Source organism: Giraffa tippelskirchi, chromosome 6 (assembly GCF_054371585.1).
Source record: "Giraffa tippelskirchi isolate mGirTip1 chromosome 6, T2T-mGirTip1v1.2.pri, whole genome shotgun sequence".
Classification (NCBI taxonomy): Eukaryota; Metazoa; Chordata; class Mammalia; order Artiodactyla; family Giraffidae; genus Giraffa; species Giraffa tippelskirchi.
In genome coordinates, this window is record NC_137280.1 from 178,070,902 (window position 1) to 178,096,638 (window position 25,737).

General features: G+C 39.4%; 2 protein-coding genes across 26 annotated transcripts in view; one reads left to right on the top strand and one right to left on the bottom strand.

Annotated features, from left to right (window-relative positions):
- LOC145511713 (uncharacterized) overlaps positions 1–25,737 on the top strand; it is a 398,185-nt gene that overhangs the window by 348,873 nt on the left and 23,575 nt on the right. For 2 of the 3 annotated variants that reach the window (XM_081505393.1, XM_081505394.1), the window contains exon 4: positions 2,746–2,894. In XM_081505393.1, the coding sequence (XP_081361519.1) occupies positions 2,746–2,894 (149 nt within the window). Of the gene's footprint in view, positions 1–2,745; positions 4,215–25,737 lie in introns of those variants that run through there. The other variant, XR_014058097.1, reaches the window with a different exon arrangement.
- The window catches only part of TMEM232 (transmembrane protein 232), a 283,645-nt gene that overhangs the window by 117,426 nt on the left and 140,482 nt on the right, over positions 1–25,737 (bottom strand). The gene's annotated exons all lie outside the window — the stretch shown is intronic.

Consider the following 25,737-nt stretch of genomic DNA (forward strand, 5'->3'; position numbering starts at 1 on the left):
AGCTAGTCCATGACATATATTGCTAATGAATTTAACCTGAATAATTGACCCTTATGTGAAAATTATTTTAAAAATTATAATCCTTTAAATTTAAAGGGGAGTAACGGAGAAAAATGTTGGCTTATTCAGTATTGATTTTAATGTCAGAATCAGGGTCTCTATTTAACTATCAAACTATTTCAGTTTTCCAGACACGTTAACCTAATTGAGTGGCCATCCATTAAATTTAATCAAAAGCGCCGGGGAAGACGTTCTGCATTCTTGTGAAGACTGGAACCATGATCATGCTCACTCTTTCAAACAAATTTGATCCAGTATGATAGGTCTTCTACTTTTTCAAAATAATATAAAGTGCTGCAAATTGTAACTACTTGTATCCTTAAAGGGATCATTTTTCCCAGGAGTCCCAATTTAGCCCTATTAGTAAATCAATTAGAATGCTTATTGAACATTTATTTCCAGATTAATGCATAAAACATAGGAATAAAATATATTATCCTATAAGGTTTCTGAGTTGGGAAAATTATGGGGGCTAGGATATCCAGCAACCATCATGGACTCCAGGAATTATTATTCAAATGGACATTACCCAGGTGACAGATAAATTAGGGTTTTTACCCTTGGATAGAGATATTCTTATTATCATTGTAGAGATCCGTAATAGGTCAGGATCCCCTCTACTTCTCTACTCAGAAATAAAGGGTCTCCCCGTCGGTGAATCTCAGTGAGGTAAACATTAGGTTAATAGTGAAGCACAGTCTGGTTTGATTACCAAGACGACCTGGACTTGGGAATAACAGTAGGATGGACAAATATGGATGTATGCTAGCATATTTTGTACAGAAGACTGCTACTGAATTGAATACACTAAGGAGAAGACTTGAAGAGGAAAATCAACATATATTATTCAGCTGTATTGTTCATTTGGGTAATTCAAGTTTCTTAGCTTCAAACAGCAAATACTTTCCTTTGTATATTTCTTTGTTTTTCCCCTTCCATTTGATTTATAAGTAAGAAGACTGTTAATTATTAGCAGCTTGGACCAGAGACAAAGTTTTAAATATCTTATAGTTAAGGAAGCTACAGAATACCAAAGTCAGGATTTGGAATATACTCAAAAAGTGGAGAATAAAAAAGGGGAAAAGACTCGGGATCAATAATCCATCAAATAAAATTCATAAAACCTAAAGTTAATTTAAATAATTATAAGGTACTTATTGGAGAAGGAAATGGCAATCCATTCCAGTATTCTTGCCTGAAAAATCCCATGGACATAGGAGCCTGGCAAGCAGTCCATGGGGCCACAAAGAGTCAGACATGACTTAGCAACTAAACCACCACCAAGGTACTTATAAAAATCAATATAGAAACGTTAAAGTAATTATTTCAGATCAATTCAGTTCAGTCACTCAGTCATGTCCTACTCTTCGTGACCCCATGGACTGCAGCACACCAGGCCTCCCCATCCATCACCAACTCCCAGAGTTTACTCAAACTCATGTGCATTGAGTCGGTGATGCCATCCAACCATCTCATCCTCTGTCATCCCCTTCTCCTGCCACCTTCAATCTTTCCTAGCATCAAGGTCTTTTCAAATGAGTCAGGTCTTCACATCAGGTGGCCAAAGTATTGGAGTTTCAGCTTCAGCATCGGTCCTTCCGATGAATATTCAGGACTGATTTCCTTTAGGATGGACTGGTTGGATCTCCTTGCAGTCCAAGGGACTCTCAAGAGTCTTCTCCAACACCACACTTCAAAAGCATCAATTCTTTGGCACTCAGCTTTCTTTATAGTCCAACCAACTCTCACATGCATACATGACTCCTGGAGAACCATAGCCTTGACTAGATGGACCTTTGTTGGCAAAGTAGTGTCTCTGCTTTTTAATATGCTGTCTAGGTTGGTCATAGCTCCAAGAAGCAAGCATCTTTTAATCTCATGGCTGCAGTCACCATCTGCAGTGATTTTGGAGCCCAAAAAATAAAGTCTGTCACCATGTCCATTGTTTCCCCATCTATTTGCCATGAAGTGATGGAACCAGATGCCATGATCTTAGTTTTCTCAATGTTGAGTTTTAAGCCAACTTTTTCACTCTCTGAGTCTTTCACCTTCATCAAAAGTCTCTTTAGTTCTTCTTTGCTTTCTGCCATAAGTGTGATGTCATCTTCATATCTGAGGTTATTCTAAAATAATTATTTAGAAAAACTAAAACTTTGTAAAAATTATACAATCTCTGATCAATTTTGCTGTGAATCTAAAACTGCTCTAAAAATGTATTATGAAAAAAATTAATAACATGACCCAGAATCTAAACAATCATATTACTCCTAAAAAAATATGAAATGAGTGTTTGGAGAGGAAGAAAATTAAAATAATTTAATTTTTTAATTGCATTAAGTTACAAATAGGATAGGTAATAGGTATTTAAAACAGCTATTATTTATTGAGCATGTATTGTATGGCAAGAACTCTTCTAAATACTTAAACTTCTTAAGTAATAACCTGCTTTAAATGTTCTTCAAAAAAATTAAAGAAAAAGCTTTTAAACACTATAAAACTAAAAAATCACTTAAACAATTTGGCTTAAAAAATTAAGAAAATAATAAGAAAAGCATCATTTTTGTTTCTCCTAAAGAAGAAAAAAATATGCTGGTTACTAAGTTCTGTCTCTGTCATGTATAAATATTATTATATTTTTTGTTTAATTTTGTCCTATTAATCTGTTTTATGTCATTTAATCCTTAGGCCAGCCAGAAGAACCTGGAAAGGAAGAGGAAAACTTTTTTCTTTCTCCAGCTGGTAATGAGGATGGGATGCAAGTTTACTGGTTGGATACCACCTACCCCAAGCCTGCTGCTGTTAAAAGATCCTGGGGCATCTGACAAAAGCAGAAGGTGAGAATTCTTATCAAATCCATCTGCAGGATCTCTGCCTGCAGGGTATACTGGAGACAAGACGGTAAGAGCTCTTTTCCCCTTTTCTCAGTTTGGTTGGCGGGAGAAGCGGTTTGTAGGGCCGGCTCCTAGAGGGGGCGACTCGGGAAATGCGGTGAAGCACTGCTGGTCTGTTGCTGTTACTTCTCAGAAATGGTTCTTATTTTTCTTTCTTTCTGCCTATTGTGTCATTTGTTGCAGAAGGAAATTCCACAGGGTAAGATGCAGGCACAGGTTTAAAAGCCTGTTGTCTGCGCCAACCCCACAGGCTGGTGAGTCTCTGGGGGCCAGCATGCCAGTTTGCTGTGGTTAACACAGCATGAGGCAGAAAGTTGTTCCTGAGGGATATGTTGGAAGCCATACTCGCAGCATCAGTGGGCACAGAGGAAGGATTTAAGAGTCACTGGAGCACTTGCCACCTTAAAAGGCACCCATGACAGGACAGATTGGTCACAGAACACGTTTGATCACACTAGGTCACTCACCAACCTCAAAACTTCCATGTGATGAGGTACTCTATAAAGCAGCACTCAAGCTGCAACCTCAAAGCACAACCCTCTTAGGTATTCATCTAGCTGAAAGAAACCCCACATCAGGGTGGTTTGTTGTAAGGGAGTAAATCTTAAAGGGGACTTTTTTGTCTGAACCTTATTGCTTCTGTCCGTTCAGTGAAGGCCTTTCTTTCTTAGACTATCACTGGAGCGAACGCTCTGGATCTTGTGAGGGCTGCATCCTTTGCCCTCTCTTGCAGGGATGCCTTTGGCATCTTATTCATTGGAGTGCTATTAAGGTCCTAATTGTCAATATCCAGATGATGGATCCTTTGAAGTGGAAAAACTTCTAAATTATTTAGGCAAATTTGAGAGAACTCTCATCGTAAACAATTGCAGCCGTTTTAACTGGTAGGCAGAAGCCCCAGACAGTTTTAAATTCCAAAACAGCTTCATTGAAGAATATGTCAGGAAAGCTTATGAAAAATTAAAAATATAAAATGTACCTCAGCAAAGCAACATAACCCTAATGTAACTCCTGTTGCTCCCCTCCATCCTCCTTCAGTTGGGTACTCATTCTAGTAATCTGTTTGGATTTCCTTTTAATTCTGAACTGACAATTAAACTACTGACTTTGGAAATGGGATCACCTGAGGTTATGTCCTATTCTCTTCAGGCTGAAGGCCCAACCAAGGTGATAATTTAAAATTTTCCTGGATTTAGCTGGCAAGATGATGGAGTAGAAAGATGTGAGCTCACCACTTCTTACAAAAACACCAAAAACACAAAAGTGAACGTGAAAGTCACTCACTCATGTCTGACTCTTTGCAACCCCATGGACAGCCCATGGAATTCTCCAGGCCAGAATACTGGAGTGGGTAGCCTTTCCCTTCTCCAGGGGATCTGCCCAACCCAGGGATTGAAGCCAGGTCTCCCGCATTGCAGGCAGATTCTTTACCAGCTGAGCCACCAGGGAAGCCCAAGAATACTGGAGTGGGAAGCCTATCCCTCCTCCAGTGGATCTTCCCCACCCAGGAATTGAACCGGGATCTCCTGCATTGCAGGCGGATTCGTTACCAACTGCACTATCAGGGGAGCTCTCCAAAAACACAACTTACTGCTAAACAACCATCAAGAGCAGGAGCAGCCACAAACCACGCTGGAGCCCACCAGGAAGATACCCCACATCCAAAGACAAGAAGCCAAGTGAGACGGTCGGAAGGGCACAATCATGGTAAAATCAAATCCCGTACGTGTCAGGTGGACAATGCACAAACTGGAAAATAATTACACCACAGGGGCTCTCCCAGTCTTGAGCCCCACATCAGGCTTCCCAGATGGGGGTTTGGAAATGGAGGAGGAGCCCCCAGAGAATCTGGCTTTGAAGACCAGCAGGCTGTGATTGCAGGAATTCCATAGGACTGGGAGAAAGTGAAACTCTACTCTTGGAGAGTGCATACAATGTCTTCTGCACACCAGGACCCAAGAAGGAAGCAAGGACTTCATAGGAGCCTAGGGCGGTATTACAGGGTCTCCTGTGGAGGCAACATGCAGCTGCAGCTCACTGCAGGAGCAAAGACTCTGGCAGCAGCAGTCCTGGTGGTTACTCTTTGGTGTGAGCCCTGCTGAAGATCAGCATTTCCTCACCGAGACCCAGGCCCATCCAACAGCCTGTAGGCTCCAGTGCTGGGACACCTCAGACAACACAGCCCCTGCCATCAGCAGGCAGACTACTTAGTCTTCCTGAGCATGGCCCTGCCCACTGAGGGACAAGACCCACCAGTGGGTAGAAAGTCCCATCAGGAAGCCCGCACAAGCCTCTTAGATAGCCTCCTCCACCAGAAGGTAGATGGTGGGAGCAAGAAGAACTGCAACTTGGCAGCCCATAGAACAGAAAACATGCTCTCAGAAATTAAGACAAAGTAAGATGGCAGAGGACTACGTCTGAGATAAAGAACAAGATAAAACCCCAGAAGAAAAACTAAATGAAGTGGAGACTGGCAATCTACTGGAAAATGAATTCAGAGTAATGATGGTAAGGATGATCCTGAGTCTTGGAAAACAGAGGCAAGGATCAAGAAGAGGCAAGAAATGTTTAACAAAGGACTGGAAGAAATAAATAACAGAGATGAAAAATACAATAACTGAAATGAAAAATACATTAGAAGGAACCAGTAGCATAGTAACTGAGGCAGAAAAACAGGTAAGTGAACTGGAAGACAGAACAGTGAAAATCACTGCTGCGGAACAGAACAGAGAATCAAAAGAGATGAAGACAGTCTAAGAGACTTCTGGGACAACGCTGAGTACACCAGCATCCCCATAACAGGAGTCCCAGAAGGAAGAGAGAGAGAGAGAGAGAGGACCTGAAAAAATACTCGAAAAGGTAATAGCTAAAAACTTCCCTAACATGAGAAAGGACGTGGTCACTCAGCTCCTGCAAGTGCTGGATATAAATAAACCCAGGGAGGAACACATCCAAACACACAGGAATCAAACTGACAAAAATTAAAGACAAAGAAAAATATTAAAAGCAACAAGGGAAAAGAAACAAATGATGTACAAGGGGCCCGTGCGGCTCTCGGTGGGTTTGTCAGCGGGAACTCTGCCGGCCACAAGGGAGCGGCACAACACACTTCCAGCGATGAAAGGGGAGAACCTACAACCAGCAAGATTCTACCCAGCAAGACTCTCACTGACATTTGACAGAAATCAAAAGCTTAACAGAAAATCAAAAGCTAACAGAATTCAGCATCACCAGACCAGCTTTACAACAAATGCTAAAGGAACGTCTCTAGGCAGGAAAGGCCACCACTAGAAAAAAAGAAAATTATGGATGGAAAAGCTTACCTGTAAAGACAAACATAAAGGAAAGGTGGGAAATCACCTGCATACCAATATGAGATCAAAACCAGCAATTGTGAGGAGAGCACAAAAGCAGGATGTTGGAGAGGCATTTGAAATTGAAGGGACAGCAATTAAAACTATTTTGTTTTTATATAGACTAATACAGGGCTTGTTCTTTAACTCAGGAAACTATATCAGTCCAAAATGGGATCAAAAAAATATACATAATAGGGAGACTTTAGAAGAAATCTCCTTCTGCTTTAGAGAAAAAGGTAAGATCTCATTATCCTCACTTTTTCCCAAGATAACCTAGACATCCTAGTCTAGATATAAAGAAAGAAATAAGTATATATATAATATTGTTATTTATAGGTTATATTATGTATACCTAGACATAACAAGAGAATTCACAATCTATCAAGGCTATTAAGAGAGTTAAATATTTTATGGGAAACTATTAATACAGAGGGATCAATAGTTTAATGTAGTATCTAGCAAGAAGTGCTTTAAGAAATTTATATAATTTCATTGACGAATGAAAGATCTAAATAAGATAGAGACTTACCATCAAAAAATTGATCAAAAATATTCTCAATTGATTGACAAACCCATTACAAGTCAAATAAAATTTCCAGCAAGACTATCTGTAACCTAAACAGATATTTCTTCAAAGAAGACATACCGATAGCCCACAAACACATAAAAAGATGCTCAGCATCACTCAATATTATAGAAATGCAAATCAAAACTACAATAAGGTATTATCTCATGCTGGTCAGAATGGCCATCATCAATAAATCTGCAAATAATAAATGCTGGAGAGGATCTGGAGAAAAGGGAACCCTCTATACTGTTGGTGGAAATACAGCCACTGTGGAGAAGAATATGGAGGTTCCTTAAGAAACTAGGAATAAAATTACCATATGATCCAGCAATCCTACTACCAGGCATATACCCTAAGAAAACCATAATTCAAAAAGACACATGTACCCCATTGGTCACTGCAGCACTGTTTACAATAGTCAGGACATGGAAGCAACCTGGATGTCCATCAACAGATGAATGGATAAAGAAGATGTCGTATGTATATATAATGGGATATTACACAGCCATAAAATGGAACAAATTTGAGTGAGTTGAACTGAGGTGGGTGAAGTAGAGCCTGTGATACAGAATGAAGTAAGTCAGAAAGAGAAAAATAAATATTGCATAGTAACACATCTATATGGAATCTAGAAAAGTGCTGCTGATCCATCTATTTGCAGGGCAGAAACAGAGATGGAAATGTAGAGAGCAGACTTGTGGACACAGTGGTGGAAGGAGAAGGTAGGATGAATTGAGAGAGTAGCATCGACACACACACACTACTGTGTATAAAATAGGAGCTAGTGGGGGGCTGCAGTGTAACCCAGGGGGCCCGGCCTGACGCTCTGTGATGACTGGGGGGGCCGATAGGAAGGGGGTGAAAGGGAGGCTCAAGAGGGAGGGGGTATATGTATACTTACGGCTGAGTCGTGTTTTTATACAGCAGAAACCAACACAACATTGTAAAGCAATTATCCTCCAATTTAAAAAATAGACTATTTGTAGGATTGGACAAATTGATCCTAAGATCCATAAAAGAAGTAACAATCAAGAAAAGATAAAATGTTCTACAGAAAAAACTAGAGAAGAGGATTTGCCCTACATACTCAAAGACTCATTACTAAGCTATTAATATGATCATTGAAACAGTGAGTATTTCGGAAAGAAACAGAAAAACAAAGCACTAAATAGATAAACAAACCATATGTGTATGGGATATGACAGACACAAATCTGTTGCAAAAGAATAGACTATTCAATAAAACGATGCCAAGATGATTTGCATTCCATAAGGAAAAATGATGAAAATAGATCCCTTATACTGTGCACAAAAATAAGATATTCCAGATGGGTTAAAGACCAAAATGTGAAAAACAAAACTGTGAAAATTTCTCAAGAAGATATGGGAGAATATTCTTAGGATATGAAGATAGGGAGGGATTTTTTGAATAAGATACAAAAATGCAGAATTATAAATTGAATTGAATTATAAATTATAAATTGAATACACTAAACTTAGAAAATTTAATACATGAAAAGATATTCTAAAAACATTACCAAAAATGAATATTTTTGTGAAATATCCGAGAAACATTTAAATTTAAATTTAAAAATTGCATTAATGAAAAAAATTCAAATAACAGGAGAAAATGGCACAGGCTATGGTCATGCTTTTCACTGAAGAGGATTCACAGTAGCCAATCAACCGATTAAGAACTGCACAACTGAGGGAACAGCAGGAGAATGCGAATCAGAGCGACACTGGGACACCATTTATCACACTGGTAAAGAAATGTAAATCTTTTACTTAAGTTTTGGCAAAAATTTGGATTAGCATGAATTCTTACACATCCTTCTGTAAATTATACGGTCACTTTGGAGAATACTTTGGCAATAGCTGGTAAAGCTTAATAAAGCACACTTGTGAAGGTGTTGGTTGCTTGGTCATGCCCAATTCTTTGCAACTCCATGGACTGTAGCCCACAAGGCTACCGTGTCCATAGAATTCTCCAGGCAAGAATATGGGAGTGGTAGCCACTCCCTTCTCCAGGGGACCTTCCCAACCCAGCTATTGAACCCCAGGCTCTTGCATTGCAGGCAGATTCTTTACCATCTGAGCCACCAGGGAAGCTTCCTCACCCTGGTGGGCAGAGGACAAAGGAGCCTGGTGGGCTCTAGTCCATGGGGTCACAAAGAGTCAGACACGACTGAGAAATGCACACTTGTATGACTCAACAGTTCCTTTTCTACCTATGCTCTTACTCAGGGAAGCTCTGACCATGTTCCCAAGAAAGCATGAGCTAGAAAATTCATCCTTACATTAGTTGGAATTGAAAAATAAAAAAGTTGGAATTACCTAATTATTCATTTTTAACAGAAGAGATGATCTGAGGTTTAGTCACACATTTGAATACTAGACAGCAGTTAAAATGAATGAACTAGATCTATGAACAACAACATAAGTAGTTCTAAAGTTTATAATGTTAGGGGAAAAAATTCCCATGTTACTGAATTTCAAAAACACAATATTGAGTAAAAAAGCATATTGAAAATACATAGACATATTAGAAAATGTTTAATAAAAATTTAAAACCCTACAGAAAGGAAGTAGATTGCTTATTGATATCTAGAATAAGTAATAGACACTTGGACATGAATAATGCCCTGAAATAGAATAGTGATTAGTTCTGAAGAAACGGGGAAGGTAAATAGATGGAAAATGTACTTGCAACTGTATATTTTTTGTTAAAAAAAGAGACAGAGAAAGAAATATGAACACAGAGAATAAAATGCAGAAAGAGCTCACATGTCTTTGATCTGGGTACACTCGTGTGCATGTTCTATAATCTCTGATACTTAGTTCGTTTGGCAATTTTTTATACATATATATTTTTCACTCTTTCAATAGGTTACTTTATTTCATTAAATCAATTTTACTTTTCTTTTTTTAAATTGAAGTTGGTTTATAGATGTTAATTTCTGCTATACAGCAAAATGATTCAGTTATACATATATATACTTTTTTAATATTCTTTTCCATTCTGGTTTATCTCAAGATATTGAATATAGTTCCCTGTGCTATACAGTAGGGCCTTGTTGTAATACTTTAATTACATTTAGATTTAAGATTTAAATATATTAATAAATATAATTGTATAAAGGTAAAACGAGCCTTCTAATTTTGATACCAAAGACAGAAAAAAACACAGGATAATGATGACTCGCTTGACTAGAGAAAAATTGAAAATTAAATGTCTGTATGGCTAATACAACAAGAAAGGCATTTAAATATACAGTTAATCCTCGAACAACCTAGGTTTGAACTGCATGCATCCACTTATACATGGATTTTTTTCAATAGTAAATACTAGAGAACTACATGGTGACACAGTTAGTTGAAACCGTGAGTGTGGAACCAAGCGTATGGAGAAGCCACACACAGGGAAGGCTGACTACAAGTTACTATAAGGAGATCAGTGTCCCCACCCCCCTCACTGTTCAAGGGTCAGATGTAAATGATTATCAGAGGAATATAATATCAACATATGGGACAGTTTAAAATTTTGAACATATCAAAAGAATTGTGAATCAATTAGAAAAAGATATGCAAATAGACTATTTTTTTAGAAAATGGCCAAAAGACAGGAGGCTGTGGCCAATAAAATTAGAAAATGAAAATATCATCATGCAAATCAATTAGCAAAAACGTCTCACTTGCAGCTCCATAGTAATCAGAGATATGCGAATTTTAACAATCGCTATGCCATACTTTATACTTTAATATTGGAAAATAAGTTAATAATGCTGTGTGTTAAAAGTTAGTAATGCAGAGAGTGTGGGGAATGGAACATGATTTACTACTGGTGGGAAGGACAAATTGGTTAAAGATTTCTGAATGGTGGTTTGGAAGTACTTAACAACTGTTAAAATACATGTCCCTCTGGGAACCCTCCTACACTGTCGGCGGGAATGTAAACTGATGCAACCACTATGGAGGTTCGTTAAAAAAATAAAAATAGGAGTTACCATATAATCCAGCAATTCCACTCCCGAGCATATATTGGAAAAAGACACAAACTCTAATTTGAAAAGATACATACACCTCAATGTTCATAGCAGCACTGTTTGCAGTACCTAAGATATGAAGGCAACCTAAATGTCCATCGATGGATGAATGGATAAAAAGATTCGGCGTATATATACAACTACACAATATGAGTATATTACCCAGCCATGAGGTGGAAAGAAATAATGCTATTTGCAGCAACATGGATGGACCTAGAGATTATCATTCTAAGTGAAGGAAGTCAGATAAAGACAAATATCATAAAATCTATATGAAGAATCTAAAATATGATAAAAATGGACTTATTTACAAGACAGAGAAAGACTCACAGCATAGAGGACAAGATTATGGTCACCAAAGGAGAAAGGAGGGAGGCGGGAGAGTCGGGAGTTTGAGACTAGCAGATGCACAGTGCTGGTAAACAACCAGGATCTGACTGTATAGCATGGAGCTCTGTACTCAGTATCTCATAACAACCTATAATGGGAAAGAATGTGGGAAAGAACGTATTTAAAATAGACTCACTTTGCCATAAGCCTGAAACACTGTAACTCAACTGTACTTCGTTAAATTCTTCTTAACTGTGCGTCTCTGTGAGCACAAGTCCATGCTTATTACGCTCTTGTTCTAATAAGGAAAGATGTTCACCCCTTATTCATCATAAGGATATTAACTTTGGCAAACACTGATTTAACATGTGTGAATTTAACAAAATATAAACGGTCAGCAACAGGGAAATAGTTAAATGAAATGAGTAACCAATCAAGGGTTTTTTGAAGTAATTACAAATAATGCTGCAGAAAAAATACTTGACCATGATATACTGATAAGTGAAAAATGGACATACACATGCTCAGTCATGTCTGATCTGTGACCACATAGAGCCGAGTATGGGTGGTACATAGCTGGTGGGTATGTAGCCCACCAGGCTCCTCTGTCCACGGTATTTTCCAGGCAAGGATACTGAAATAGGTTGCCACTTCCTCCTCCAGGGGATCTTCCCCACTCAGGGATCGAACCTGTGTCTCTTGCATCTCCTGCATTTACAGGCTGATTCTTTACCACTGCACCACCAAGAAGGCAAGCTGTAAAACTGTAAAACAGTGTGTCAAATACGGCCCCATTTTATATATGTACAGACTTGTGGTGAGTGTAATTCATTGTGTATATTTAATAGTGTGTTATATTTGGTTCGTGTGTGGGTATTTGTATACATAATGTTGAAAGAACAGAATTCTGCACAGTGTATAAAAAATACAGCACTTTAATTCCCTCCAGGCTTTCCTTTCCAACCGGTTTTTAGCTGGCTCTAGATATTTCTGATCTCTTAGCTGAAATCTCGGTCAGGCCAGACCTAGTTCATTATGATCACTTCAGAAAAATATTTCTTCAGTCACTTTAGTTTTAGCTTCAATTATTAAAATAGTCAAATTTAATGGACAAACTTCATTAGGTTACTATTGCTTAGCTTGGAAATAGTACTAAGGATAGTGGACACAAATGACTTCTTTCTCTCCAGAAGCCCTCCGCTTGCTGACCCTGGCTTCTAGCCTTCCCGGGGTGGGCGGGAAGGGAGTACCCGCAGTGGGGAGATGAGGGGAAGGTCGGAAGGATTGCTGTTCCCCGCACTGCCCTGCCAGCTGCCCTCAGAGCCTGCCACAGGCCTTGCACGTGTTTCCCGGAGCTTCTCAAAGGGCAGGACCTTCTTGTGAAGCGTGGCTCCTCTAGCTCCCCTAGACCATCTCTGCTCCCCTCAACTGCCGGCTTCCTGCCGTCCTCCGTGCAGAATGCCTCTCACTCCTGGACGACCCTTCTCTTGACCATGAGAAACACTCTGTGTTCCTCTGGCCTGACACATTTCACAAAGGGCCGGGAAGGCTAAACGAGTCACCGCCCCGCCCCTCACGATGACACCGGAGCAGACTCTCCTGAAGGGCAGACACGGACCCCAGTCCTCTCCCAAGGCGTCACGTCTCCCTAAACGCAAGCGGGAGCGCTCACTGACGCAGGCCCAGCGCGGATTGCTTCGTGGTTGCTGTTCGGTCACTGCGGCGTGTCCAACTCTTGGCGACCCCATGGACTGCAGCCGACCACGCTCCTCTGTCCATGGGGTTTCCCGGGGAAGAACACTGAGTGGGTTGCCATGCCCTTCTCCAGGGGATCTTCCTGACCCAGGGATTGAACCGGCATCTCCTGCATTGCAGGCCGATTCTTTACCACTGAGCCACCCGGAAGGCCCCAGTGATTCTTAGCTGTGCGTGCTGTTCTTAGTCACTCAGTCATGTCTGACTGTTCCTAACCCCACGGACTGTAGCCCGCCAGGCTCCCCTCTCCATGGGGATTCTCCAGGCAAAAATACTGGAGTGCGTTGCCACGCCCTCCCCCAGGGGATCTCCCAGACCCAGGAATTGAACCAGGGTCTCCTGCATTGCAGGCAGATTCTTTACCAGCTGAGCTACCAGGGAAGGCCAGTTGTTGGCTACTAGTAATCAAACCTTCCCTTTAGCTATTTCTCAAGAAGTCCTGCACAGTAGTTCATTTCAGCATGTACATCCTTTTGGAGCCTTCCTGAATCTGAGATAGACTTACCTTCATATTTAAATGGATTTAATATACACACGTATTTAAATATACCTAAATGTTAGGAGGCTAATTTTACAAATGTGTTGGCAATTATCACCAGGAAGCAAAATTATGACTGCTGCTTGGATATTTTAAATGTTTCCTGTTAAGCTGAAGATAGAGGTATTTCTTGGTGATGGGTAAAACAGTCCTAAAGACTGAGACAAATTTATGTTCAGAGAAGTATGGTGCAGAAAGTGAATAATGTAAACACATCTCCTGGCTTGCACACCCAGACTACTGAGTATTTACAGTCTATTTGGAACTAAGTATACGTCAAATGTTCATAGCTCTTCCTTTGCCTCTGAAACTCAGATAGGAAACAAGATAGATGTTTAATGAGAAAGAATGTACAAAACTCCGCCTGGATTTCAAGACAGTGTAATTTTATTTCCTTTCTATTTTCTGCTCAATGGTTTTGGCTGGTAGCCATGTAATAAAATCTTTCTTAAATCTGTTTGGCAGTCACATTTTAAGATCTAGTTTTATGTACACTAAAGAATAATATTCCTAAGGTGTCTCTTGTCATAATCGAGACTATTTCTCATTAGCAATAATCTCAGGTATAAAATATCTAAATCACAGCTCTAAATGTACAAGTGACTTGCAAATTATTTCATCCGTCCATCCATCCATCTATCATTTCCTTAATACTTACTGAGTGCCTAGGCCCTGTGGTAGGTTTGAGGTATAATACATACTTATATGAAACATGGTACCTTTTCTCAAGAAGCTTATTCCTCATAGGAAAGATAAGAACCAGCATAGAAGGCATTCAATACACACAGAAATACTTTATCAATGTAATATTATACCACGGTGATACACTTGGGGTTGTGGACAAAGCTTTAGAAGAATAAAAATGACAGACTCCTTTCAACACAAAATCTTTTTTTCCATGCTTTTTAAAAGATCATATATTATTACAGCTTTTCTAGCTTCAGTTTTCTTTTTATGTGTAATACTAAAATTCAAAAGAAATCTTGTTAGTATGTGTTATGAACCAAATTGTGTCCCCCACATTCATGTTCTGCAGCCTTAAGCCACAGCAGCTCACAAGGTGACTATATTTGGAGACAGAGCCTTGAAGAGGTAAATAAGATGAAAAAGAGGTCACATAAAGTGAAAGTCGCTCAGTCGTGTCCGACTCTTTGCGACCCCATGGCCTATACAGTCCATGGAATTCTCCAGGTCAGAATACTGGAGTGGGTAGCCTTTCCCGTCTCCAGGGGATCCTCCCCACCCAGGGATCGAACCCAGGTCTCCCGCATGGCAGGCGGATTCTTTACCAGCTGAGCCACCAGGGAAGCACAGAGGTCACACAGGTGAGCCCTAATCCAATCTGAGAAAAGTCCCACACACAAAGAGTCGTCAGACTTCGAAGCCCACGTGAGGTCATAGTGAGAAGGCAGCCACCACAAGCCACGGAGAGGACATGCCTTGCTGACATCTTCATCTTGGAGCTGTCGCCTCTGGAACTGACCCCAGTCTGTGGTCTTTTGTGACAGCACCCCTATGTGGTATGTGATCATAAAAAATAGACTTCATAATAAAATGACCATAAAAAACAGATTTGTAATTAACATGGAAGATACGTGGCTGTGATGATTCAAGATCTTTTCACGCAAAGACCTGACAGCGGATGGCCTGTGATGCAGCGAACAGCCTAACGACAAGGGTATGACAAGGGTCATGAAAGAGTATCTTGGGCTTCCCTGGTGGCTCCGTGGGAAAGAATCCGCTGCCAATGCAAGAGACACAGGTTCGAGCCCTGATCTGGGAAGATCCCGCATGCTGCAGAGCAGCTAAGTCTGCGCATACAACTACTGAGCCAGTGCTCCAGAGCCCAGGAGCTCAGCTAATGAAGCCCCCGTACCTAGAGCCCACACTCTGCGAAAGAGAAGCCACACCGTGAGAAGCCGGAGCGCCGCAGCTGGAGAAAGCCCACGCACAAAGCCGAAGACCCGGGGCAACCAAAAGCAGATAAGTAAATAAATGAATACATTTTTTGAAATGCTTAAAAAAAAAAAAAAAAGAGCACCTCACCCCCGTGAGGATTCTCCAGATGCCACTCCTCATGCACTTGGCCATGTTGATATTTTCCCTTAATGGCCTTTCCTTCTATGGGCTAGATGATTTGCATTTTTATGAAAAAGAATGGATTTTAGCTTTTCAAGTTACCTTGCCTGCTGTATTTTGAAGATGAAGCTTTTAATTTTCAGATTTGTGGGCCTTATAGCACCACGAGACAGACAATGGTAACACAGACAGGCCTTCAGTTCAGCTCAGTTCAGTCGCTCAGTCATGTCCGACTCTTTATGGCCCCATGGACCGCAGCATACCAGGTCTCCCTTTCCATCACCAACTCCCAGAGTTTACCAAAACTCATGTCCATTGAGTCAGTAATGCCATCTAACCATCTCATCCTCTGTTGTTCCCTTCTCCTCCCACCTTCAATCTTTCCCAGCATCAGGGTCTTTTCAAATAAGTCAGTTCTTCCCATCAGGTGGCCAAAGTATTGGAGTTTCAGCTTCAGCATCAGTCCTTCCAGTGAATATTCAGGACTCATTTCCTTTAGGATGGACTGGTTGGATCTCCATTCTGTCCAAGGGACTCTCAAGAGTCTTCTCCAACACCACAGTTCAAAAGCATCAATTCTTCTGCACTCAGCTTTCTTTATAGTCCAACTCTCACATCCATACACAACTACTGGAAAAAACCATAGTCTTGACTAGATGGACCTTAGTTGGCAAAGTAATGCCTCTGCTTTGTAATATGCTGTCTAGGTTGGTCATAGCTTTTCTTCCAAGAAGCAAGCATCTTTTAATTTCATGGCTGCAGTCACCATCTGCAGTGATTTTTGAGCCCCCCAAAATAAAGTCTCTCACTGTTCCCACTGTTTCCCATCTATTTGCCACAGTCCTGTCTGACTCTGTTCAGCCCTAAGGACTGTAGCCCACCAGGCTCCTCTGTCCATGGGATTCTCCAGCCAAAAATACTAGAGCAGGTTGCCATGCCTTCCTCCATGGGCTCTTCCTGACCCAGGGATTGAACCTGGGTCTCCTGCATTGCAGGCATATTCTTTACTGCTGAACCACCAGGGAAGTCCCATAGATGGCCTTAGAAATACAAAATAGACTTATTTTAAGATAGTCAATAAACAGAAAAAGGTAAGTGAAATCAGATCTACCTTTGAGAATAATAAATTAAATACAGGGGTTTGGGTTCATTTAAAAAATTGGAAAAGGTTCTCAAAGCAAACTTGAGGCCTCTTTCAGATTATAAGGAACAAGTATTTCTATATGGAATATAATATTCTAAACACAGTCAATGGAATATATCCAACTATTTTGTCATTATGTATTTTCAAAGAGAAGAAAACAAGAAATTAGTTTTCCTTTTCCATTGGGAATAATGCTTGGTTTGGCTTAGATGGTTACGCTTCCATAAGAACCTTTAACCTATCCTGCACAATGAGCCTTTGTTGTATTATATAGCAGTACTTAGAAATATGGAATGGTGCTGTTATCTAAAGACGTCAGCTGTTTTGCAGTAATCATTATTCAAAGTAACAAAGCTAGTTTTGTAAATGAATTAGTAAAGCATTCTGAGAAGAAATTCAAATTTTGATGTGTCATTGTGATTTTTTTGCTCAAATAATTTTATTTAATTACTATGTTTTACTTGTCAGCAAATTGAAATGTGGAACTATACTATTAACATGACTATTACACAAACCTGTTTTGAGTATGTCAATCATACTGTCCCTCTTTTGTTATATTAACTATTACTTTCTCAAGGAAAACCAATCTCCAGCTAGTCAGAAATTTCTATTACCCCTCAACCTGAAAGTTGTTTCCTAAAACATTTATATTTTCTTTGATAAATTGCCTTCAAGAATATAACACTTTCATAATGATGATAAACCACTGTCAATTTATGACATCAACATACATCAAGTAAATTGATTAAATCTACATGCTAATTTTATATAATAGAAATACAATCACTGCAATAAAACACTGTCGGGATTAATGTCTTCTACTTTGAAAATGTAAGTCTTGCCTTTGGCATTTTATGAAGCAGCAGGAGACCATTATCCTGTGACAACATTTTATTTCATCGACGTCTCAAATATATTCTTAATATCCTTTATATTTATGTTCAATTTAAAATGAGAGGATTAGACTAGGTATTATTATACTGGAAAGGCATTCATTATTATATTCTGAATAGCATTACCATGTGACAAGTCTCAGCCATAAGAATCTCTTGGCAAGCATTGCATCTTTTATCCATACGTATTCAAAGCAAAGCTGACTGTATTCCATGCTATGAATTTTTCCTTTGTTAATCATCAGTATTGACTCACCTTTGCTGCTATATGGTACTCACATTATGGAAATCAATCTCATCACTAAAATGTTACAGTGGGTCAGTCATGTCCAGCTCTTTGTGACCTCACGGACTACAGCATGCCAGGCCTCCCCATCCATCATCAACTACCGGGGTTTATTCAAACTCATGTCCGTTGAGTCGGTGATGCCATCCAACCATCTCATCCTCTCTCGTCCCTTTCTCCTCCCACCTTCAATCTTTCCCAGCATCGGGGTCTTTTCAGACGAGTCAGTTTTTCGCATTGGGTGGCCAAAGTATTGGAGATTCAGCTTCAGCATCAGTCCTTCCAATGAATATTCGGGACTGATCTCCTTTAGGATGGACTGGTTGGATCTCCTTGCAGTCCAAGGGACTCTCAAGAGTCTTCTCCAACACCACAGTTCAAAAGCATCAATTCTTTGGTGCTCAGCTTTCTTTTTAGTCCAACCCTCACATCTATACATGACTACTGGGAAAACCATAGCCTTGACTAGACGGACCCTTGTTGGCAAAGTAATGCCTCTGCTTTTTAATATGCTGTCTAGGTTGGTCATAGCTTTTCTTCCAAGGAGTAAGCGTCTTTAATTTCTTGTCTGTAATCACCATCTGTAGTGATTTTGGAGCCCACCAGAAATAAAGTCTGTCACTCTTTCCATTGTTTCCCCATCTATTTGCCATGAAGTGATGGGACTGGATGCCATGATCTTGGTTTTCTGAATGTTGAGTTTTAAGCCACCTTTTTCACTCTTCTCTTTCACTTTCATCAAGAGACTCTTTAGTTCTTCTTCACTTTCTGCCATAAGGGTGGTGTCATCTGCATATCTGAGGTTATTGATATTTCTCCTGGCAATCTTGATTCCAGCTTGTGCTTCATCCAGCCCAGTGTTTCTCATGATGTACTCTGCATATAAGTTAAATAAGCAGGGTGACAATATACAACCTTGATGTACTCCTTTCCTGATTTGGAACCAGTCTGTTGTTCCATGTTCAGTTCTAACTGTTGCATCTTGACCTGCATACAGATTTCTCAGGAGGCAGCTAAGGTGGTCTGGTATTCCCATCTCTTTCAGAATTTTCCACAGTTTGTGGTGATCCACACAGTGAAAGGCTTTGGCATAGTCAATAAAGCAGAAGTAAATATTTTTCTGGAACTCTCTTGCTTTTTCAATGATCCAATGGAGGTTGGCGATTTGATCTATGGTTCCTCTGCCTTTTCTAAAACCAGCTTGAACATCTGCAAGTTCATGGTTTATGTACTTTTGAAGCCTGGCTTGGAGAATTTTGAGCATTACTTTACTAGCGTCTGAGATGAGTGCAATTGTATGGTAGCTTGAACATTCTTTGGCATTGCCTTTCTTTGGGATTGGAATGAAAACTGACCTTTTCCAGTCCTGTGGCCACTGCTGAGTTTTCCAGATTTGCTAGGTACTGAGTGCAGCACTTTCACAGCATCACCTTTGAGGATTTGCAATAGCTCAGCTGTAATTCCATCACCTCCACTAGCTTTGTTCATAGTGATGCTTTCTAAGGCCCACTTGACTTCACATTCCAGGATGTCTGGCTCTAGGTGAGTGATCACACCATTGTGATTATTTGGGTCATTATGATCCTTTATGTATAGTTCTTCTGTGTATTCTTGCCACCTCTTCTTACTATCTTCTGCTTCTGTTAGGTCCATACAATTCCTTTCCTTTATTGTACCCATCTTTAGATGAAAAAAATCTGAGTTAAATGCCCCCATTCCAGTCCATTTTAGTTTGCTGATTCCTAAAATGTTCACGTTCAGTCCTGCCATCTCCTGTTTGACCACTTCCAATTTGCCTTGATTCATGGACCTAACATTCCAGGTTCCTATGCAGTATTTCTCTTTACAGCATCGGACCTTGCTTCTATCACCAGTCACATCCACAAGTGGGTGTTGTTTTTGCTTTGGCTCCATCTCTTCATTCTTTCTGGAGTTATTTCTCCACTGATCTCCAGTAGCATATTGGGCACCTACTGACCTGGAGGTTCATCTTTCAGTGTCCTATCATTTTGCCTTTTCATCCTGTTCATGGGGTTCTCAAGGCAAGAATACTGAAGTGGTTTGTCATTCCCTTCTCCAGTGGACCACACTCTGTCAGACCTCTCCACCATGACCTGTCCGTCTTGGGTTCTGTCTTGGGTTCCAAATAGGAAAAGGAGTATGTCAAGGCTGTATATTGTCACCCTGCTTATTTAACTTATATGCAGAGTACATCATGAGAAATGCTGGGCTGGAGGAAGCACAAGCTAGAATCAAGATTGCTGGGAGAAATATCAATAACCTCAGATATGCAGATGACACCACCCTTATGGCAGAAAGTGAAGAATTAAAGAGCCTCTTGATGAAAGTGAAAGAGGAGAGTGAAAAAGTTGGCTTAAAGCTCAACTTTCAGAAAAGTAAGGTCATGACATCCAATCCCATCACTTCATGGCAAATAGATGGGGAAACAGTGAAAATAGTGTCTGACTTTATTTTGGGGGGCTCCAAAATCACTGTGGATGGTGACTGCAGCCATGAAATTAAAAGAAGCTTACCCCTTGGCAGGAAAGTTATGACCAACCTAGACAGCATATTAAAAAGCAGAGACATTAGTTTGCCAACAAAGGTCCGTCTAGTCAAGGCTATGGTTTCTCCAATAGTCATGTATGGATGTGAGAGTTGGACTATAAAGAAAGCTGAGCACAGAAGAATTGATGCTTTTGAACTGTGGTGTTGGAGAAGACTCTTGAGAGTCCCTTGGACTGCAAGAAGATCCAACCAGTCCATCCTAAAGGAAATGAGTCCTGAGTGCTCACTGGAAGGAGTGATGCTGAAGCTGAAACTCCAATACTTTGGCCACCTGATGCAAAGAACAGACTCATTTGAAAAGACCCTGATGCTGGGAAAGATTGAAGGCGGGAGGAGAAGGGAACGACAGAGGATGAGATGGTTAAATGGCATTACCGACTCAATGGACATGAGTTTTGGTAAACTCTGGGCGTTGGTGATGGAAAGGGAGACCTGGTATGCTGAAGTCCGTGGAATTGCCAAGAGTTTGACATGACTGAGAGGCTGAACTGAACTGAAGTGAACTGAACTGGACTTAGATGAAATGTTCCCTTGGTATCACTAATTTTCTTGAAGAGATCTTTAGATCTCTCGATCACTAAAATGTTTATGAAATATTAAAAAGAGAAAGTTTTCTGACTTTAAGCAAAAATTATAACCATAAATTCAAATTCTTTCTGCACTTTAAAATAGATTCCTTCCTTTCATTTTGAAATCACTGCCCTCAGCACTTTTCCACACTCTGAATTCTAAGGATTTGCCTGTGCACATCAAATACAGAACTATAATAATTATCCTAAAAGTCAAACCGAGAGAAATACAACTTCATCTGAAATATTTAGGAACCGAGGCCACTAACTTGCTTTGGATTGTCCGGAAAGTGGCTTCAATTCTCTACCATGTTTTGCGTGTGTAAACACGGAAGCAGATTCAGATAATAAAACTCAGGGCATTAAATGCAAAGTGCAAGACAGATAAGACCTATTGAAAATTCATTTGGGGCCTCAGTGTTGAAAGCCTGTATGCAGAACACAGCAAGTTAACACAATTTTCAAGATGTTAATATCACAAGACAATGTTTTGAATTTATTGAGCTTTAAAGTTGCCAAATTTTCCATGTTTGTGTTAGACCACTCCTGTAACTGTATTTCATCTAGCTAATGATATTCTAAACACTGTTTTGTCCACGTATTTTATAGACATAGAAGTGTTTTGATTAAGAGCAGATGAAGACATTGATTTTGTTTTCTCTTCGCAGTTTAAGAATAAGATAGTAAAAAGTCATAGATGCTATGCTTAGTTCAGACTATAACTGCCACTAAGTCTATGGTTAGGTCTATAAAGCTGTACTAGAACTGGAAATTCTGAAAAACATTAACTGACTCTAATACACCATGGCCAATCTGCATGGCTCTGGGACTTCCATTTTCCCCTAAAATATACAAGAATTCATGAGCCATAGCAATTTCTTTAAAGCCTAAGGTATTAATTTAACTGATTTTTTTTAATTAAAAAATCGTCATTTTCTTTAGTTCAACATTATTTTGCATGCAATAATATTCCTTTCATTTTTATCATTATATAACATTTGATTATTAATGACTATATCACAGCTTACTTGTCTGATCTCCTAGCAATGAGTATTTTGGACTTTTTTATATTCAGTTTTTATTGCAATAGTCTACCAGTATATTTTGTCACCCTTTATTTAGATCCAAATGCAAGCCTCTGAGCAACTTACCCTACTAGTGTGAGTAATTTGGAGATATTTCTCCTCCAAAGAAACTAGAGTGAGATAATGAAAATGAAAAGTTACAGAATTCATATTAAGCTACGGACCACACCTGAGTAGAAGATTGGAGTTATGTTTTGCTCGCTTGTTCTTTAGAGAGTGCGTGGGAAGCGCCTCTCCCGTTCCCACATTCCCTGAGGAGTGTGACGCTTTTACTGCAGTGGGAGTTGTCTCTCACCCATTTTGTTTGGTATTTGTGAACTCGCCTTTAACTGGTTCTCTGGAGTCTGGTGCAACATGAAAAAAAAAAAATCAACCTATTTCACAGTAGCATATACACTGTGAGTGAAGCGAAAGTCACTCAGTCGTGTCCTATTCTTTGAGATCCCCTGAACTGTAGCCTACCAGGCTCCTCTGCCCATGGAATTCTCCAGACAAGAATACTGGAGTGGGTGGCCCTTCCCTTCTCCAGCAGATCTTCCCAACCCAGGGATCGAACCCAGGTCTCCCGCATCGCAGGCAGATTCTTTACCAGCTGAGCCACCAGGGAGGCCACTGTACTTGCACGCAAAGTCTCTTCAGTCCTGTCTGACTCTGTGCAACCCTGAGGGCTGTAGCCTGCCAGGCTCCTCTGCCCAGGGAATTCTACAGGCAAGAATACTGGAGTGGGTTGCCATGCCCTCCTCCAGGGGATCTTTTTCTGACCCAGGGATCAAACCCAGGTCTCTTAGGTCTCCAGCACGGGCAGACAGGTTCTTTACCACTAGCGCCCCCTGGGAAGCCCAGCATATACACTAAGAAGTGTCTTTTCTCTAGCACTGAAGATTGGTCAGTATGGCAAGTTATTTAACAGTTTATTTTTCAGTCAAATACCTGCTTCTTTGATTATACTTGTTTTATACTTGAAATTAAAAGGTTACTATATGTCATTTTGTCTTATGTAACTAATTAATATGCATTTGATAGCTGTTATCTTTTAATTACTAATAAATAACTCATAATTATTTGGTAAATACACACATCTGTTCTAAGTTGGCACGTGGGACTTAATTAATAGTGAATCTTAGACCTTGTATTTGTATGCAAAATTATATCCTTCATGTGATTTCAACTGTGGATTTAAAGTGTTTTTAGAAATTCATTAGAACTTCCTATTTTGCTTATAATATAAGCCTTGCAATGTTAAATTTCGTTGTTTTATATCTGAATGGAAAAAGCACCTTTCCAGATTATTGTTTCATTGGAAAGACCAATATATACCTGTGGGAAAGCAGCAGAATTCAAGAAAGAACCCACCTGCAATGCAGGTGACTCAGGAGACACAGATTCAATCCCTGGGTCGGGAAGATCCCTGGAGGAGGAAATGGCAACCCACTCCAGTATTCTTGCCTGGAGAATCCAGTGGACAGAGAAGCCTGGCGGGCTACAGTCCACAGGGTCGCACAGAGTCAGACACGACTGATCACAGCGCAGAGCACAGAAGTCAGAAAAGTCAAATTTCCATTCTCAGACCTCTTACCAAAAAGCTACATATTCTTATATAAAACACTTTTCTTTCAGCTGTAGATTTTATATTCACAGTGAAGACATTGACCACTGGCTTATGGTGATAAGATGATAAGGTACATTCTCTCTCCTCCCTCTTGCTTGCCAAATCCATGAAAATATATAAAACCCCCCACTACACACACATGCACTCAATAAAATGTAATTTTAAGATTTTGAAAACAAAATGGGATGTATTTTGATCAGTCTATGAACTGTGAAAAGTAGACATTAACAGACGGAAGCAGAAAGCCGGCCAAAGTCCTAAATTATTGGAGTGCACGGTCTCCATGGAGCTGGACCTGGCGCCACTGCATGTGGAGAGTGGCCTTAGAAGCAGTCCTCTGAGTAATGCTGTCATCCTCTGCATTTAGGACACGGCAGCAATAGCACAAAACGGAGGAGACTGCAGCTATAGAACAGCAGTTTTGTATACAACCTGTGAACTAAATGTGAACTGAAGTTTTGTAAGTTATGATACTAATTATAACCTCCATGGCAACCTTTGAGAAAATAATTTCAACAAAAAACTAAAAGAAATTCAAAGCGAATTAAAAAGTACAATAGAAAAATATCTGCTTAACACAAAAGAAGACAGCAATAGATGAAATGAAGAATAAAAAACAAGACATACATAAAAAATTTTAAAATGGCAGATAAAAGTCTTACCTTATCATTAATTGTATTAAATATAAGTGGATCAAATATTCCAGCCAAAGCAGAGATTAGAAGAATACTTTTAAAAACATCTATCTGCTGTCAATAAGAAACACACTATAGATTCAAAGTCTTATAAAAATCTAAAGTAAAAAAATGAAAAAAATATATCATGCATAAAGTAGTCAAAATATACTAATATGAAGCTAATCAATTTCAAAGGTATTTTCAAAAATGCTACTACAGGATAAAAGGACATTTAATAATCATAAAAAGTTCAATCCATCAAGAAATAATTACAAATATATGTACACCAAATAAGAGACCCTAAAATAGATGAAGCAAAAACTGATAAAATTGAAGGGAATAATAGACAATTCAACAATAACAGAGACTTCAATATCCCACTTTCCATAATGTATAAAACAGCTAGACATGAATAGAAGACTTTGATAATACTATAAACCATATAGGCCTAATAATGTCAAGACTATATGTGTACATGGAATGTTCTTCAAGATAAATCATATGCCTGGACATAAAACAGGTCTCAACACACTAAAAAGGACTGAAATTGTACAAAATTTTTTAATACACAATGGAATGAAAAGAGAAATCAGAAAGGAGAAAATCTGGAAAATTCACACGTATGTAGAATTAAACAATACATTCATAAATAAGAAACTGAGACATGAACAAATAACAAAGGAAATGGGAAAATATTTTGCAAATGATTAAAAATAAAATACAAAATGCAAAAAAGTTTTTTTAAAGAAGAAAAGTCTCAAATCAATAATCTAACCTCCACCTTATTTGAAACTAAAAAAAACGAGCACAAACTAAACCTGAAGCCAGCAGAAAGAAGGAAACAAAATTAGAACGGAAATAAATGAAATATTTAGTAGAAAAACAATAGAGAAAGTTAGCAGATCCAAAAGTTGATTCTTTGAAAGATCAACAAAAATTAAAAACTTTAGCTATACTGACTGAGTAAAAAGAAGATGCAAAGTTCCAAAATCAAGATGAAAGAGGAGACATTGCTATGACCTTACAGAAATAAAAAAATTTACAAGGGAATACTTTGAACAATTGCTTGCCAATGAAACAGATAACCTGGTTGAAATGTACCTAGAAACTACAAACTTCTGAAAATGGCTCAAGAAGAAAAAAAAACCTGAATAGACCTATATAACAAGATAAAAAGTAGAGGCTGAATTAGTAAAAGCAACACCAAAGTCTTATAAACAAGAGCCAGACACTAGATGGTTTTACTGCATTCTATAAAGTCTTTAACGGAGAAGGCGATGGCAC